General features: G+C 40.9%; 1 protein-coding gene across 4 annotated transcripts in view; it reads left to right on the top strand.

The window, feature by feature from the left end:
- The window catches only part of LOC130281835 (solute carrier family 2, facilitated glucose transporter member 9-like), a 90,158-nt gene that overhangs the window by 57,266 nt on the left and 12,983 nt on the right, over window positions 1-19,909 (top strand). For all 4 annotated transcript variants that reach the window (XM_056529514.1, XM_056529513.1, XM_056529516.1 and 1 more), the window contains exons 7-10: window positions 388-575; window positions 1,244-1,354; window positions 9,759-9,860; window positions 12,695-12,770. In XM_056529514.1, coding sequence (XP_056385489.1) covers window positions 388-575; window positions 1,244-1,354; window positions 9,759-9,860; window positions 12,695-12,770 — 477 coding nt within the window. The remainder of the gene's footprint in view (window positions 1-387; window positions 576-1,243; window positions 1,355-9,758; window positions 9,861-12,694; window positions 12,771-19,909) is intronic.

Below are 19,909 nucleotides of genomic sequence, written 5' to 3'. Positions count from 1 at the left end.
AATTCCACAGAATTGCTTTAAGACATGAGCACTGAGACCAATTGTAACATAGCTAGTTGTTGTCTAGTAAAATTCAGATATTCGTATTACAAATTACATAGTAATACCAGTATGTGGTCAATTTAGTAGTATACTTTCATTAAGCATAAATGCAATGGAAATGCTATGGTATAAAACTCAAGCCAAGCCATTCCAGTAAAAAAAAAAAAGTAGTTAGTGGGTTTATTTTAAGGAATATTAGGAACAAGGTGAAGGGTCCGGACAGTGAGCTACAAAGTGGGAGAAGTGAGAGTTTGGAATTGTCTGCAAATCTTTTTGAAGATGTATTTATTGTCCTGGGAATAAGAGTGTTCACTTAAAACCAATTATTTTTGTCTTTTTTTTCAGCTCTTCGTTGTTTCCGTGGAGAGTTTGATGTCCAAGATGTCATTGAGGAAATGCAGGAAGAGCAGAATTCTCTATTGTCTGTAAAGACCGTTTCTGTGTGTCAGCTCTTACTGGACCGCACATTGTTCTGGCAGATTCTATCTGTTATTGTAATAAATATGGGAATGCAGCTGTCTGGAATTGATGCAGTAAGTCTCCTATAGATTAAATATTAGTTATACATTTACCTACAAAATTATCATTGTTGACATGGAGTTGCTAAATGTCCACCCAATACTTGGTCCATGCAATTAATAGTACTAGCCTACTAGGTCAGTGTTCTACTGCTGTTTTTTATTTTGCTTTGTATGGTGTAACCTTTACAAAGGAAAATAAATAAATAAACATATGTGCTATAGCATTCCTAAGCCAAGAAACATTTTCTTAAATTACATGATGGTACCTCTAATATTATGATCATACACTGTGACTATTAAAAGCCCACCATGAGCACCTTCAGCATCATCAAAATGGCATATCTTGTGGGGTGTTACTGGTTTTCAGTGGTTGGTTCCAAGGATGGACGTCCGGTGAATTGGCAATGAGGTCATGGACACCCAAGATTCAGATAGGAAGCCAAGCCTAGCCAGCTCAATCCTAACCCACAGAAGAGCTTCTGTGGCACAAATTGCCAAAAAAGATACTGGCTACAATGGAAAGGTCAAAACACAAAGTGCATCCCAGCTTGCTGTTTGTGGCCCAGTGTATTTACTGACAGTCAAAGTGCCCATTCTAACCCCAGTCCACCACAGAAGGTGGCTGAAATGCTCAAGTTGGTAACCCCCTTTACTTAATGCAATTTTTTGTTTGTTTGCAGATTTGGTTCTATACTAACTCAATATTTGAGGATGCCGGCGTCCCCTTGGCAGAGATACCGTACACAACTGTGGGCACAGGTGCAATTGAGATAATTGCAGGTTTGATTGGGGTAGGTGTTAACTTTTACTTAAAATTCTATTTATAGTTCTTCAAAAATCACTTATTAAAGGAACTGAATACATAAGAGGTAAATGAGAATTATGATCTGCAGCCATATAAAAAAAAAAATCTTAACCTTATATTAACATTTTAATATACAGTATTTTGAAGCATTTTTTTTTCAATACTTGCCTAAAACTTTTGCACAAAGTAAAATAGAGGTGTTTATTTGATCAATTAGCCATATACAAAGTAAATGAACAGAAGATAAAGCTAAATGAAATATATTTTTGGTATGACCACTCTTTGCCATTAAAACTGCACCAGATCTTTTAGGTACAATTGCACATCGTTTTTGTAAAGGAGGTTGTTACACACATTTTAAATAACTAACTACAGATATAACCTAGATGTAGGCTAGCTTTTTTTCACCCCTGCCTAAAACTTTTGGTCGGCACTATTTAAGTAATTGATTTGGCTTTGATTAGTAAAGTTTTTACATGTTGTTCTTCCTGGAGCTTTTGTCATGTCACATACTGAAGAAGAGTGTATTAAGGTAAATCCACATGCAAATTGACATACAGTGCAGATTTTACAAGTTGCCGCATGTTCTTTTTTGTTGTGGATATTCACCGAAGATTGTAGCCCCTTTCAAAGTAGAATGAGTGAAATCCATGTAAAGCAGTCATGTAGATTTTGCTGTGAATTTACAGCAAAATCAGTGGTGGAAGAATCCACCACATGTTTGCCCTTAAAGGGGTACTCTGCTGCCCTGTGTCAGAAGCTCCGCTACCCAGCGCCCGGAAGTTTATTGTTCCGAACGCTGTGTGCGGGCTTCCGTGTAGAGGGCCGCCCCTCGTGACATCACACCCGCCCCCTTCGTGACGTCACGCCCGCCCCTCAGCGAAAGTCTATGGGAAGGGGGCGCGATGGCCGTCACACCACCTTCCCATAGACTTTCGTTGAGGGGGCGGACGTGACGTCACTAAGGGGGCGGGCGTGACGTCACGAGGGGCAGCTCTGAACATGGAAGCCCACACACAGCATTCAGAACAATAAACTTCCGGACGCTGGGGAGCGGAGCTTCCGACACAGGGAAGCGGAGTACCCCTTTAATACATAACTGAATATGTTAGCAATTTGAATCTAGGAAAGCAAAATGGCAACCAAAGATTACATTATATGCTACATTGTATGAATAGGATAGCCAGTAGTCAAAATGCAGCAAAGTTGTTGCAAATGTGTTAAAACGTAAACATTGACAGATAGAACTCTAGCGGATGACTAGAAGTAAATGGTCCAGCATCAAAGTTTTGGCTTGTGCACTCTGTGGTTGGAAATAATAAAGTTAGGTGTTACATATAAGGGTACAAACACACACTACATTCTTTCCTGCCGAAAACGGGATGCAGACGTATACTGTTAACGGGAGCAGTTGACCCCATTCACTTATATGGACGAACGGAGTCACCCCTAGTCTTGGCTATTCTCCAAATGCCCTTGTAGACTCATTCCACTCCTCCTCTGACAACAGTGCACACTGTGCTGGCTTTTCAATAAAGGACTCTTCCTAGGTCCTAGACGGTCAGTCTTTACCATTTGTTGGTTCTTGTCTTACATTTTCTTCCCACACCCTTCTAAACTTTTTAAATTGCATAAATTGTATATATACCCTTAAAGGGGTACTCCACCCCTAGACATCCTATCCCCTATCCAAAGGATAGGGGAGAAGATGCCTGATCGCAGGTGTCCCACTGCTGGGGATCCCAGCCTTCTCTGCTGCGGCACCTCCATGCTGGATGACTGGCGTTGTGGGGCGGAGGAATGGTCACGCCCCGCTTGTGACATCACAGCCATGCCCCCTCAATGAAAGTCATGCCCTCTCCCATAGACTTGCATTGAGGGGGCATGGCCCTGACGTCACGGGCAAGGCGCGGCCGGGTGCAGCAGGGAGATCTCGGGGGGGGGGGGGGGGGCATGGCAAGTCATAGCGGGTCGGGCCCGGCACCTAGCAACGGCCAAGAGCCGTGGCTTACAGTGCAAGGCACTGATCGCTGTGCCGCTCGCTATTAATCCTTTAGACACGGCGTTCAAACTTGATTGCGGCATCTAAAGTGAAAGCTAATAAGTGCCGGTTAGCTCAATGGGCTGTTCGGGACCGTCACAGCGAAATCGTGGCATCCCAGACCGCTGAAGGACACGAGGAGGGTGCCTTACCTTCCTCCTTCGTGTCTGATCGCCGGATGACTGCTCAGTGCCTGAGATCCAGGCATGAGAAGTCAAGCGGCAGAAACATTGATCAATGATCTCATAGCATTGAACAGTATGAGAGATCAATGTACTGCATGTTATAGACCCCTATGGGGGCTATAACATTGCGAAAAAAAGGTTAATAGAGATCATTTAACCGTTTTCCTAAAAAAAAAAAAAAAAAAAAAAAAAAAAAAAAAAAAAAATAGAAAAATAAAATAAAAAACCCTGTGTAAATAAAAATAAACGTGGTATCGCCACGTGCGGAAATGTCCGAATTATAAAAATAGATCGTTAATCAGCATGGTCAATGGCGTACACGCAAAAAAATTCGAGAGTCCAAAATAGCGCTTTTTTCGTCACTTTTTATATCCTGAAATAAACGAATAAAAAGCGATCAAAAAGTCCAATTAATACAAAAATGGTACCGCTAAAAACTTCAGATCATGGCGCAAAAAATGAGCCCTCATACTGCCCCGTACACGGAAAAATAAGTTATAGGGGTCAGAAGATGACAATTTTAAACATATAAATTTTCCTGCATGTAGTTATGATTTTTTTGAAGAAGTACGACAAAATCAAACCTATATAAGTAGGGTATCATTTTAATCATATGGACCTACAGAATAAAGAGAAGGTGTCATTTTTACCAAAATAATGTACTGCATAGAAACGGAAGCCCCCAAAAGTTACAAAATGGTGTTTTTTCTTCAATTTTGTTGCACAATGATTTTTTTTCTCGTTTTGCCATAGATTTTTATGTAAAATGACTGATGTCATTACAAATTTGAATTGGTGGTGCGAAAAATATGCAGTCATATGGACTTTTAGGTGAAAAATTGAGTTATGATTTTTTAAAGGCAAGGAGGAAAAAACAAAAGTGCAAAAACGGAAAAACCCTGGGTCTTGAAGGGGTTGAAGGTTTCTGCGATTAAAGGATAAATGAAAACAATCTGATCAGTGAGGTTCAAACTGCTCCAATGGAGAACGGAGGTCAAATGTTCCGCAGGGAGATGGAACAAAAGTGCACCTGCTCTGCCACCACTCCATTCACTGTCCTAGACTTCTAAACTTTGCTGTGCACTGAACTTGTCTATATTCAGAAGTCCCCTAGGAAAGGAGTGTTGGTAGAGAATATCTCACTGCAGCTCTATTTCTTTGGGAGAGATATGTGACCTACATTCTCTTGATATGTGTGTGTCCCAGCATTTGGACCCTCATTGGTTAGCTAGATATCCCTTATACCATGGATAGATAATAACTTTTAATCTTGGGGGGGGGGGGGGAAACTCTAATATATTGTGCAGGGGTACAACAAAAGAAAGGAAATGGTCGCACCAGGGCACCTGTATCTAAGGTAGGCCCAAATGCCTCTCTATCACAGATAAGCAATTTGACCGTGTAGTAGATGTCGGCGCTGGATGAAGGAACCAGGAGGAGTGCAGCATAAAATCAAGTTGGGTTTATTAGATGCAACGCGTTTCGCTGCGCATGCGCAGCAAAACGCGTTGTATCTAATAAACCCAACTTGATTTTATGCTGCACTCCTCCTGGTTCCTTCATCCAGCGCTGACATCTCCTACTACACGGTCAAATTGCTTATCTACTGCCTCTTAGGAGGGCTGCGGATGAGGACACAAGCATCTACAGGCGCTTCCCATTGTGGTGTGTGTGTGCACACAACCAACTCTGGTAAGCGGCGTGGGATAGATCGTTTCCCTTTCCCTATGGGCCTGACCTGCTGATCCCGCACATGGAGCGCCTTCTGCTTTCCTTTTAGATCATTCTCTATCACAGAAGAAGACACCAGTATTGTGAGTGTATATTTTGCACATAATGTGAACTAACCCCAACCCAGTTATGAACTCCGCACCAGGTGCCTGTCAGCTGACCTTTACTGATGAGACTCTAACCCCTCATCTACAAGGCCAGAGGAATTATTGAAAATGATTTTATTTTAATCACTAAAAATGTTTCCTAATGCTGCCTACAATTTAATAAATCTTGGCCACTATGTCTAAAAGAAAAAAATCCCATGCTTGCCACATCTGCTAAAACAGTTAAGCACAAGGCATACACAAAAACCTGTGTATTATTTTCTAATAATAGCCTATGCTGCAGTATATGAGCAAAAAATAAAAACATTCCCGGAAATCTTCTTTAAAAGTGATGTGCTGAAATAAAACCAAGCGCGACTGAGGAAACGAAGCACGGAGAAGGGTGTTGGCGATTATCCTTCCCTATAAACACAAAGAAAAATCGCCACCTTACAACCTGATTACTTTCATGTCTCTGTCTTGTCCCCTTTTGATCCTGTCCTTGACCTCCCCCCATCAGCCTCTTGTTCCAAACCATTTATAGTCTCCTTATCTGAGAGTTACCTCAGCGGAGACCAAATTTATTACTGAGCGCGCGTTCCATATTTTTAACCCAGGGCTGGCCTGCGCTACATAACACTAAATTAGATTTTTGACAATTAAAGAGACTAATGTGAGCCATCAGCTCCCAGGAGCAAAATCTCACAGCACGGCCTTCCTTTAATAAATGCATCTCAGCGTAGAAGCGAAATCCAGAATCCCCCCTCCCCAAAGCTTTCTGCTTATTTACCCCTTTCTATCTTTCTCAAATCCCCCTCTTTATTCAGCGTTACTCTGACCCGCTAAATGGTCCTCGCCTTTGCCATCTAGTAGTGAGCAGTAATAAAAGTGTTTGAAGAGGTGCAGAAGGAATGGCTTTACAGTAACCAGCTCACATTCACTCAGGCAGACTCATAGCTCTGGAAGTCTGATTGGTCCTGAGTGGAGACAGAAATGGCACCCGATGGACACTAGGAGATTGGTTATAAAATTACAAGCATTTGTTCTGCTGTCAATATTTTTTTGCTGGTTTTGCTCAAAGCTTTTTTATTTTTTTAATTTTTTTTTGTTTTTCCTGCCTCTCGTTTTCCAGCGGGGAGAAGGAAAGTTGAAGCTAATGCAGCTCTAAAAAAGATTCTTTATGTGAGGTTTTTTTTTTAATACTTTTTTTTATGCTCTCCAATATCAATTTAGAATATCAATCGCTAGATAAAGGAATGGTCTACTTATATCTAGCCATTGATAAAGGGGGACTCCCCCCGAAACGTGTCTGGCCTTATCAGTACACCATATGGTTGAGTACGGTCACCTTATTGCCACTACTTATCAACATACATACTTCCTTGCAAGCGCTGCAGTCCCTTCAATAGGAGACCACTGCCAAGTGTGAAACATGCTTTACAACCTCTCGACTGCTGCACAAAGGCTGTACCTATGACTCCTGCTGCCCGGACATCGCAGCAGTGAGCCGGACGCAGATCCGTGCCTTATCACAGTGGAAACAGTCGACAATCCCTCGCATAGCGGAGTCAGCACATCCCGATGTCACACACCACCAAACTGCGATCTTCATCTTTTCATACAGGTATATTTGGATCTGCAGGCCGGGCGCAGCCCGTGCCATCCTGTGTAGTTCATCCAGCGGGACAGACTATATCGCTACTATACTGCTACGCTGCTATCTGGTTATCAAGCGATTATTTAATCTTGCATAGAAACAACCTATATAAATCAAACTGTTATTCAACAAAGTTTTATGCGACTGGCATCCAGTCATCCTGGTTATCGCTGTATATTGGTTCCAACATAACCCATGTTAATAACATAACATAACAGCATAACATCCAGAGACAATTCATTGAGGTGGCATATTCGCATTCCTATGTACTTAATTTGTTTTAATTTAAACCAATATTTGTTTTCTTAATCCTATCATTATATTATACATTTTTTTCATCAACTTTTTTTTTTTTACTTGATCTGGAGCAAGGGCCCTGCCCAGTTACCAGTTTATATATCTAAACAATAAATTATTCTATTTTATATGAAACCAGCTACGTCGTATTTCTCTAGTTACATTTTCAATGAATTAAACACCATTATATCAGTTCATTTCTTGAGGTCTGATTTCCGTTATTGCTTTTACTTTCTTTTCGGCACATTGGGTATAGTGCAACTCAGTACCTCAGTCTGAACTTAGTATAATTGTTTAGTGTGTAGCCACCCATTTTTTGTTTTATTCTTAGGCTAAGTTCACACTACGGAATTCTGTAGACACATTCCTTTTGGATATTCTGCTGCAGTGGATTCTGCTGCATTGTGCACACGCCACGGAAATCCTGATTTCAGGGTCTGCAAAAACATTGAACCTGTTCAATGTTTCTGCGGATTTTGCTTGGAAATGCATTTACCAGCGGTCCTAGCTTCACCGAAACAAGCAAATGTTTTGGTGTTATGACATCCATGTGTCTTTAAAGGGGTACTCCGGTGAAAACCTTTTTTCTTTTAAATGAACTTGTGGCAGAAAGTTAAACATATTTGTAAATTACTTCTATTAAAAAAAATCTTAAGCCTTCCAGTACTTATTAGCTGCTGAATACTACAGAAGAAATTCCTTTCTTCTTGGAACACTGATGACCTCACGAGCACAGTGCTCTCTGCTGACATCTCTGTCCATTTTAGCAACCATGCATAGCAGATGTATGCTAAGGGCAGCATGGGGGCTCAGTGGTTAGCACTGCTGCCTTGCAGTGCTGGGGACTTGGGTTCAAATCCCACTAAGGACAACAATAAATAAAGCACTATTATTATTATAATAACGTCAGCAGAGAGAACTGTGCTCGTGATGTCATCAGAGAGCATTCCAAAAATAAAAGAATTTCCTCTGTAGCATTCAGCAGCTAATAAGTACAGGAAGGATTAAGATTTTTTTAATAGAAGCAATTTACAAATATGTTTAACTTTCTGCCACCAGTTGATTTTAAAAGAAAAAAAGTTTTCACCGGAGTACCCCTTTAAAGTGCACATGAAAAGGGGACAACCCCTATAACATCTGGACCCAAGGATTGCTATAGTAGAAGACAAAGAGCTAAAATCCATCTCTGCAGATGCATAGAAATTTAGGGTTTATTCACACATAGCAACACACAAACAGATACGGGTGGGCAGAAGTGACGCGTTTCAAGCACATGTGCACTCTTAGTCGTAGAATACATTTCTGTGCATCTGCCAAGCTGGGTTTTGTTTCTTTGTCTTCTGCTGGAGTGTTCCGGTGCTGTCCTACTCTGTTCCATGCTGTGGCTACCCCGTGGTGAGTAAGCAGGACTTTGTTACGTTTCTCTACTAACCAAGGATTGCTATGGTGTAAAATGCGAAGTAGCTTTGTTCTGGAGGGAAGTATGTAATGTAGCTATCTTCTTAAAAAATAAATAAATAAATCAATAAATAAAATAAAAAATTATTAAAAAAAAGGGGGGGGGGGTTGCTCCTCACTGTTTATAGTGGAAAAAGCTTCTCCCCCCCCCCCCCCCCCACCCATAAAGCATTGCATGGCTTATAAGACATCATACACAGGTTTGGCAGCAACCTCAGAGACACACTACCCACGAAATTTCAGAAGGAGGAAAACAATTACCTTAGTGCCACACACATCTAGTGTACGCTATAGATAGGTTTGACTGATTAACCTGGATTTTCTTTTAAGGCCCTTTTTAAAGGGTTGTAAATAGGGCAAGCCACCTATATGTGGCAGTAAAAAGGCTGTTTTCTTTCTTCTGGTGTAGAGCTCTTTCTCAAGCGAATATGCTTTTAAAGGGGTTCTCCGGTGGAAAACAATTCTTTGAAAATCAACTGGTGCCAGAAAGTTAAACAGATTTGTAAATTACTTCTATTTAAGAATCTTAATCTTCCCAGTACTTATCAGATGCTGTGTACTACACAGGAAGTTTCTTTTCTTTTTGAAATTCTTTTCCGTCTGACCATGGTGCTCTCTGCTGACACCTCTGTCCATGTCAGGAACTGTCCAGAGCAGGAGCAAATCCCCATAGCAAACCTCTCCTGCTCTGGACAGTTCCTGATAGGGAAAGTGGGGTCAGCAGTGAGAACTGTGTTCAGACAGAAAAGAAATCCAAAAAGAAAAGAACTTCCTGTAGAGCATACAGCAGCTGAGAAGTTCTGGAAGGATTAAGATTTCACCCCTTTTTAGGCTCTAATTAAACTAAATGTTTAATTATATTTCCCAAATAATAAATACTTGAGAATTACTGTTATTTAAACACTAACTTGTACATGGTTTTTCTGTCTTTTCAGTGCTTTACAGTGGAGAAATTGGGAAGACGGCCTCTTATGATTGGTGGATTTAGTTTTATGGGGTTTTGTTGTGCTGGAATTACTGTAGCACTTGTATTTCGGGTGAGTAATGACAGAAAGGAGTAGAAATCTGACTTGACACGGGGCACTGCCTTAGTTTACTGTAGAATAAAAATGACTTTTTAATACAGACCTTTAATTAAAAAAATGCTGATACCTGAAAGTTATTACAGTAGGTATGTCGTACACCTTCTGAAGTGCTTCCTTCTCGGCCTGTAAGGATATAACATTACTGCCACCATAGTTCATATCTGTCTCCATTGTAAATGTTCTCTTAAAATTCCAATCTGCCATGTGTGAGGAATAATAACGCTCTAGTGATTTACTATCGTTATTGTTGTAATAAAATGCTACATGTAATAGTCATATAAAGTTATTTGAATTTTTGACACATGGAATAGACTGGTAATAGACTGATTTACAATGGAATAGACTGTTAGTCTGAATAGGCTGAAGAGTATAGTATGAGTCCAGTTTTCAAGGCAAAATATCAGACCTTTGTTTCTGTAGTCCACCTACAGCATATTTATCACACAAAAAGGGGTTGTCTCCTAAAGGTAACCATTCTCCATACAATAGGTCATATGGAGCACATGGATATGATAAAAGGGTTCCAAGATTAGGCCCCTATTCTATAAGTTATAGTGGGGAACTGATGCAAAGTGTGGAATGCCTGCCATGTAATTCTACATTTTGGGTACGGCATGTATGGTTGTTTCTTTAGCAGGACCCCCATTGTCATGTTTGGTTCTTTTGACTTTATTAATAACTAAAGCTGTAAGAGGTGGGACCACCAGGGCCGGCTCTGCCTACAGGCAAAATAGACAGTCGCCTAGAGCGCCTTCTTGATGAGGGGCGCCACACTACCTGCCAGAAGAAAGTTAGACAAGCAACATCCAAACCACTAGCTCAACCAACAGCATGAGAAGGAGGTTTGTTACAGTGTGTCACTCCAGTAGTAAGCGAATTACATGAGGAGGAAGCTTATTACAGTGTGTCACCACAGTAGTAAGGTGGAGCGTGTCAAAGGGCGGGCCAATCAGACCCATTTCCATCCTTCTTGCTCACTTTCTAACTGGCTTGGTAGTAAAACGCAAGCAGAAAATGTATACTACAACTGATTCCATTGTTCTCAATGAGATCATTCAAATCATGTAGCATGTCAATGGGGGCGCCTTTTTCCTGTTCTGGTCTGAAACATCTGTAGTAGAAAATGTGAATAAAGGCTGATTAGAACTGATGCATTTTTGCATCAGTTCGTGCGCAGTTTTTGCCACACACCCTTCAGTCTCTGGCAACAGTGCCCTCTAGTGACAATAGATGATAATGTAATTCACATCAGTTTAGTTGATCAAACATTTTATTAAGGGATTAAAGTTTTTTTCTGCCCATAATAGATATTCTCATCTTGTCAAATAAGTGAGGAGCAGTATTTAGGGTCAGGGCAACAATGGAGTGATTTGAGAAATGTCATGGGGTTTTTTGCTACAGGCCATGGTAGTGCAGATAATGGGGTTGTGAAAAATATCAAGAACCTATTTTTGAAGCCAGTCAACAACCTGTAGGACTTGGAAAGGTGGGAACTATGATAATGGGGCAAAAACCGGGTAGAACAATATGTTTGAGAACATTTTTAATTCTAGCAGGTTTGCTTGTCAATTTGGTAGGGAATGTCCAAACCATGTGCAGGTACCCTATCACCAATGTGGAAATATCTGCTTTGAATTAGTTAAAGAATAGAGGAGTTAAAGGGGTCTTCCAGAATTAGTTTTCTTCATCCTTTTGAGATCATAAAGCCAAGTTAAAATGTTTGTTATCTTCGTGCACTGCTTTGTTTGTCTTCATGCACAGGATCCACACATGGAAGTGCTGTAGTGTAAGACTTTTTATTTAACTATTGTCCCTGACCTTTCCCAGCATTCCAGATACAATGGCCCTTACTTATTATTGTAAATCTGACCTGTTTTGTCAGGTTGTACGGCAGAATTTGGCGAATTGCGCCACAAATTGTCTGTGCCAGAATTTGCGCCAAATTTTTATTTTAAAAACCGGAGTGAACCGCAGCCTCCGGTCGGCTGCTTTTTTGGCCGTATGTGGTTTCCCGACCACAGGCAAAAACGTGGTCGACCACGTTTTTGCCTGCGGTCGGGAAACCGCATACAGCCGAAAACGCAGCCGACCGGAGGCTGCGGTTCACTCCGGTCGGCTCATAGACATACATTAACTACGGTTCCCGAATACGGCTGAGTGTGGGCGCCGCAATTAAGCCCCGCCCACCCCTCCTCCCAGCCGTATACGGGAACCGTAGTTACAAACTGTAGTGTGAACCCAGCCTTACTTAGAAAACCACAAAAAGGGTGTGGCCGCAGGGAAATAGGGGCTTGGTCACAAAAAAAGGGGGGGGGGGGTGGAATCTCTGGAATACCCCACAGATCAGAGCAGTTGTAAAAAAAAAAAAAAATTTAAAATTTAAAAACGTAGGAAACCTTAGTAAATACTGTGGAAAAATACTTGTAGGGAATCAAAACTCATAAAGAAAACTACACTCCATGCCTAGTAAATCAGGGCCAATACATCATAAGACCCTCGCGATCTCCCTGCACCACCTGGCGTCCGTTTACAATGCCGGCTGTGGCGCCGGAGGCTTGGAGGCAGTGGAGCTAAAATAAATATTCAGCATGATAACCCATGTAAGTATGTGAATTTATTAAATGAAAAGTTTTTTGTCTTGGACTGAAAAAAGTGTTGCTCTTTTTTTACCCAGAAGCCATGCCAGTGTGTTGTCTCCTCCTAACTTTTTATTTTAAAAACAGAGAGAATACTAAGCTGAAAAAGTGAGCAAATAAAATTGATCTGTCTTCTATTTCCTCTTCCAGGCACGGATCGCTTGGATGCACTATACTAGTGTGATTTTTGTCATTGGAATCATTGGCGGTTTCTGTATAGGGCCCGGTAAGTGTTAGGTATAAAAGCACTGATCATATTCTAAAAATAAGCAAATTTAAGTTGTTACATTTGTGAAAAAGAAAAATCTGCTCCTGTAAACTTTTTAAGTTCTTACCAAGGGCAGACTGGTTCACTGCAAACCCTACAGATAGGCAACAACTGGCGTGGTCTACCCCCTGCAAGTAAGCTCCCAGTACTATAGTGTCAGTAGAAAGATTTGCCATCTGTATTACCGGCAACTGCTGATCATTCAGTCAATATTGACCACTGATAAACAGCTACTTTAACAGTCTTATATTAAAGGGTACCTCTCATCTAATAAACTTTTGATATATTTTAGATTAATGAATGTTGAATAACTTTCCAATAGCATGTTAATGAAAAATATGCTTCTTTCTATTGTATTTTTCCTGATCAGTCCTGTCAGCAAGCATTTCTGACTCATGCTGGAGTCCTAAACACTCAGAGCTGCCAGCCTGCTTTGTTCACAGCCAAACAGGCTGTAAACAAAGCAGGCTGGCAGCTCTGAGTGTTCTCCTTTGTGAACAAAGCAGACTGGCAGCTCGTAGTGTTTAGGACTCCAGCATGAGTCTGAAATGCTTGCTGCCAGGACTGGTAGGGAGACCCCTAGTGGTCATTTCTTCAAAGTGGAAAATTAAATAGAAAGAAGCATATTTTTAATAGCATGCAATTGTAAAGTTATTCTGCATACATTAATCTATAATATATCAAAAGTTTTTTTGATGAGAGGTACCCTTTAATTGCCATCTTTTTCTTCTATGTGACATGTGAAATCCTTATCTGGGGGCACATACACTTCAGTCCATCCCTGGTTCTTACCAATCTGTTTTCACTTCCTAACATTATTGGTAAACAGCAAGAAAACAAACAATGACAGTCACAACTGAACACTACCTGAAGTATGGGCACATAAAAAATCCTTGTACTGTACCAAGTAATTGCTGTGTTTATCGGGTATTTTCATGCTGTAATATTTTGAATAATTTTTGTTTATTGCCGGATTCATAGCCCATTCCTGATTTCTTCTTTCAGGGAGTAGATCCTTTAGCTAATGAACTTAGACATCAATAAAGTTGGCAGCGATTCTCATGTCAAGGGCAACAGTCAACTTGACAATTTATTGATGGAGGTTGATGATCCTTAACAAAAAACAGTTCCCATAATTAGGCCTCATGCACACAGCAGCGCATGTGAACAGGGCCTGTAGAGAGACACACAGAGTTGGTTCTAACAATCAAGCTAGGTTAGGGCTCCATAGACTTCTAGAGATAATGCATTAAAGCTTTGTGCAGCTCAGATATTTTAAATTTGCAATATGGCAGCATTCACAAGCCCTTTTTTAAGGTTCTCATTTTTTTGTATCAATATGGGAATTTTTATTTAATCTGATGCATGTTATGCAGTGATTACGGGCAATTTGTATTGTTTACATGTATACAGTCTTTCTTTCCATATTATTTTTCAAGTTCTTAACTTGGCATAGTTTACATAGGATGAGCTTGGATTAGACACAATATCACCTCCTCCATTAAGTTTAACCAAGAAGGAGTTAAAGCCATATTAGCTGCTTTGCAGACTCTATCTTAAAATGATGGATGAAGACTGTGGTGGTTTATCCCATTGATATATTAACTGTGCCTCCAACAAATCTATAATTCATTTTCAGCTAAGAATTTATTCAGTGTAATTACATCTTTAATTAGGATTTTTTATGGCTCATTGTTCATAAACAATGATGAATATGACTTTTAAAGCAACCAGGATTAGGGAAAAAATCTGCATGAACACCATTCTATATACTCCGTGTTCTGCATGATTTTTTCTGCATTAGGAGTTCTATATGTGGCATGGTGTGGAAATAATGAACTGGTGCCTAAACTTCCTTGTGAAGCACATTAAACTCATTACACCAACAATGGGCTGAATGTAGACAATGTTCTATTAACGTTGGACTATAATCAGTTGGTGTTCTAGCAATTGATTAGAATCTCGCGATTTGTCACTGATGGAGGCTTTTCTTGGAGCCATAGATACTTTAAGCTTGTTTAAACACAATGATACTTAAAAGTACACAAAAGTAACAAAAAAATCTCAAATAGAAGACATCCTGTGCTTTTCTGTTTCATATTGAAATAAAACTGTGTATATGTGTTTCAAAGGGCCTTAAAGGGGAACCCTGGCCTTACTAGACTTAACTCCTGGTGCCTCTGGTATCCCACCCCTGGCCTCCACAGCAATCCTTTTCCTGCTTTTTGTGGTTGACCCGCCACACTGCGCCCGGTAATAGGTTGAGGAGCAGTGTGACGTACTGGGCCCTGATCTTCTTCCTGGTGCCAGTGCAGATTATAGCACCTAGTGTCTGTACGTTCCTATATGAGGGGTAGGGGGTGCAGAGCATTGCACCCCTTGCCCCTCATATAAAAATGTACATACACTAGAGTGCAATGCTCTGCACCCTAATATAAGAGTGCAGAGCATTGCAGTCTAGTGTCAGTATGTTCCTGTATTAGGGGTAAGGGGGCGCAATGCTCTGCACCCCCCCCCCCTACCCCACATATAGGAATGTACTGACACTAAGGTGCAATGCTCTGCAGTGCAGAGTCTGCACTGCAGAGCTTTGTACCCTGGTGTCTGGTGACATGCAGGCTATGAGTATTTAAAGCGCAACTGTCATGGAAATTATACCCCCAGACTAATAACATGATAGTATAGATGGTGATACGTGTAATGCAGCTGTACTTTTGGCTGCTGTTTATCACTCTTTATTAGCAGGGAAATAGTTTTATTGAGCGGTCAGCAACAGTCGGATAGGCGTGGCTGGGGATCGTAATGCACCACCTCCACCACGCCTATCCCCTGTAAGTGAGCGCTGGACCACTGTGTGATTGACCAAGCGCTCAGAGAAGTATTGAACTATCATTCACAAAGTCATATGGATGAGGACTTACTCCACAGTGGGGGGAAGTGTTGGTTTAAAACAGATCCCCCCCCCCCCCTCCTCATAGGCATATCACACCGGCTCAAGACCAAGACAATCACAAGCTTCCACCCAGGTGACCAATTCTGGACCAAGGAGAGCAGACCACTGGACCAACTGGCTAAATTCTTATTGTAGTTTATTGGACACATGCGATGCGTTTCTGAGGTATTGTTAGCTTGCGCCACCTCCTTCATCAGGCATATCATATATAAAACACAAACAGTTTAAATACCTTCACTCTGGGTCTTCGCATGTAGCGTCTTCCGGGCGGCACCGCGTGACATGTGACGGACTTCCGGCGGGCATCCGATCACATGACTTCACCATGCATTCCAGGAGACATCATATCCTGCAGATGGTGGAACGCAAACATGAATGGAGACCAAACATTACAGAAGACCCAAAGGTCAGGTGATATAAAACTTACAAATGTAAAAATTACCTTAAAACTAACATCATTGATAATAAAAAACTGTATATAAACATATAGTTATACCAAAATCCATAAAATTTTCTTAAACATAATAATAATAATAAAAGTAAGTGTTAGTACACCTGTTCTAGGCTCTCATTAAGTCCATGGGGAAAGAGTATTAAGACAAAAAATCCAATACATCTCCTTATTACAGAGTGCTTTATAATCTCGTTGTTTAATTTTCTCTACAGGGGTGACTTTCATGACTCCAAAATTTTTTTCATGATGGGTAAGAAAATGTCTGGATACGCTATGTAAAGTGTATCCATTTCTAATATTGGACCTATGTTTATTTATTCTAAGTCTTACTTAGAAATAGGTCCAATATTAGAAATGGATACACTTTACATAGCGTATCCAGACATTTTCTTACCCATCATGAAAAAAATTTTGGAGTCATGAACGTCACCCCTGTAGAGAAAATTAAACGAGATTATAAAGCACTCTGTAATAAGGAGATGTATTGGATTTTTCGTCTTAATACTCTTTCCCCATGGACTTAATGAGAGCCTAGAACAGGTGTACTAACACTTACTTTTATTATTATTATTATTATTATTATTATTATGTTTAAGAAAATTTTATGGATTTTGGTATAACTATGTTTATATACAGTTTTTTATTATCAATGATGTTAGTTTTATGGCAATTTTTACATTTGTAAGTTTTATATCACCTGACCTTTAGGTCTTCTGTAATGAAGTCTGTCACATGTCACGCGGTGCCGCCCGGAAGACGCTACATACGAAGACCCAGAGTGAAGGTATTTAAACTGTTTGTATTTTATATATTATATGCCTGATGAAGGATACCTCAGAAACGCGTCGCATGTGTCCAAGAAACTACAATAAGAATTTAGCCAGTTGGTCCAGTGGTCTGCTCTCCTTGGTCCAGAATCGGTTAGTCACCTGGGTGGAAGCTTGTGATTATCTTGGTCTTGAGCCTGTGTGATATGCTTACGAGGAGGGGGATATGTTTTAAACCAACACTTCCCCCCCCCCACTGTGGAGTAAGTCCTCATCCATATGACTTTGTGAATGATAGTTCAATACTTCTCTGAGCGCTTGGGAAAAATTTCTCCCTTTTTTTCTTTATGCTATAATCCCTACGGATCTACCTGAGGTATATCTGGAAATCCCTGCGATCTCCTATATGGTTACCATTTTGGTGGAGGAGTGATATATTATTGAACAACGTGAATGTTGCTCTGGAGGTGTTTTTGGTGGTCTTCTAACCATAGAGACCACCACCTACACCAGGTGAGTCACATTCTATTATCCTATCCCTGATTTTCATTGCATTGTAAGACTTGGTTTTTTGATAGTAGCGCTCCCTGGTTGTTTTTCTATATTTTTTCTTACACACTTGCACAAGTCCTCCAGGGCAGGCTCCACACTCCGGAAAGACCGTCATGCACACTACCTATGTCGTGTAGCAGTGGAGCGAGTACCACCTCCATTTACCGGGGGAAGGGGTTGAGAGGAGACAGGCTTGGCTGCGCATATGATTGAATCATTGCAGCACGTGCCACCAATCAAACAGGACTCGGCAGGGTGAGCACTGGCACTTGGGGCTGGAGAGTGGGACTTCTGTCATAAATTCTGGGGCCATTGCGGGACTGCGGGACCCCCAGGTATAGCGCCAGACCACCTGCTCACGCCCCCAACAGCCTCCTTCCCGCCCGCACGTTTTGGATTAGGTCCCCGCGGGATCCTAACCCCATTGCAGGGTTCTACCAGGTGGCAGCACTGCTAATATACATTCACGCACGTATTTAATTTTGTCTGGAGGTGCTGACCATTTTTCTTTTTTTTTTTGTACTGGTATTATTAGTAATATTGGTCTCAGTATACAGGATTTGGTCAGTAACAGTATGATGGTAATATGTATGATGAGGATATATCTTCCTTTTTATACTGGTAATTTTGGTGACTGTGGTCTTGGTGTACTATACAGAATATGCCATGGGGCCCACAGGACACTTGATACACCCCTGATCTTATATCTGCCCCTTTTCCACTTGAGATTGGTGTTGCCATGAAAGCGCAACCATCTCACAGCCGATTGGATCACCATGTAAATTTAGCATAAAATGACGCAGGGTCACATGTTCGAGTTCCGCTTCACAAAGTCTAGAGCCACCTCTGCTTCTTCTGAAGCACCGCCTCTAATGACATAATCATTAGCGGTGGAGCTACAGAAGATCGACAGAACTAGAACAAGGCTGGTAAGTATGCATCTGTCCACATGAGTTTTTAGCATGCCTTTTTTTGTTTAAGAAGGCATGGTAAAAATGTACAGTGTGAACAGTGTGTTTCCAAATGGCGAGCCTCTAGCTGTTGTTAAACTACAACCCTCATTTTTCCCAGATAGCCAAAGGCTGGCTGGAAATGATGGGAGTAGTAGTTTAGCAACAGCAGGCCTCCAGCTCTTACTAAACTGGAGGCTCGCTGTTGCTTAACTACAACTCCTACCATTCACAGACAGCCAAAGGCTATCTGGGGAAAAATGAGGGTTGTAGTTTCATAACAGCAGGAGGCTCCCTTGTTGGAGAGTGCCTTAAATGTACTAACCCGTTTTGTGTTTTCTTTTCCTTTTAATTTCAGACCAGTGTATCCTGTGGATTATGTCGGATTCAGTGGACTATGTTGATGACCAGCATTCTGTTTTTATTTTTTTATTTAAATAAAATGGTTTAAGGGGAACTCCAGCATTTTCAAATCAACTGGTGCCAGAAAGTTAAATAGATTTGTAAATTACTTCTATTTAAAGATCTTCTAGTACTTATCAGCTGCTGTATACTACAGAGAAATTTGTGAAGTTCTTTTTTGTCTGAAAGCAGTGCTCTCTACTGGCACCTCTGTTCATGTCAGGAACTGTTCAGAGCAGGAGAGATTTTCTATGGGGATTTGCTTCTAATCTGGACAGTTCCTGACACAGACAGAGGTGTCAGCAGAGAGCACTGTGGTCAGACAGAAAATAAATTCACAAATTTCTCTGTTTTATATAGCAGCTAATAACTACTGGAAGGATTAAGATTTTTTAATAGAAGTCATTTACAAATCTGTTTAAATTTCTGGCAGCAGTTGATTTGAAAACCTTTGTTTTCTACTTGTTCCACCAGAGTTCCCCTTTTCACAAGGGTTGAGTTTTTTTTTTATTTTTTTTTTATATAAATACTTGTTTTTTTTATTTTATTTATTTTTTAAACCTGGTGTGTTTTTTTTATTAGATTTTACAGGGTTCGTAGTAGAAGCAGTCTCATAGACTGAATCCATGACTAAGCCAGGGATTAGCATTAGCCTCAAAAACTGCTAGCGCTAACTCCCAATTAATACTCTGGTACCCACCGCCACATGGGTGCCGGGAAGCGCCAATACCAACAGGCCTGGGGCGTAAAAAATTGGTTCTCCTGGGTCTAAATGGTAACAGGCTGGTGTTATTTAGGCTGGGGAACATCAGTAACAATGACCCTTGCCCACCCTTGTAACGTCAGGCTGTTGCTTCCTGGTTGTTATCTGGATGAGAATGAAAATAGAGGGAATCCCACACACTTTTTTTAAAATGTATTTATTTATGTAAGGGGAAAAAAGCTTCGGGTTCCCCCTATTTTTATTCCAACCAAGCAGCAACAGCCTGACATTACCAGGGTGGGCGAGAACCATTGTT

Source organism: Hyla sarda, chromosome 7, assembly GCF_029499605.1.
Source record: "Hyla sarda isolate aHylSar1 chromosome 7, aHylSar1.hap1, whole genome shotgun sequence".
Taxonomy (NCBI): domain Eukaryota; kingdom Metazoa; phylum Chordata; class Amphibia; order Anura; family Hylidae; genus Hyla; species Hyla sarda.
The sequence above is the reverse complement of the archived record's forward strand: the minus strand, read 5'-3'. Positions and strand labels throughout refer to the sequence as shown.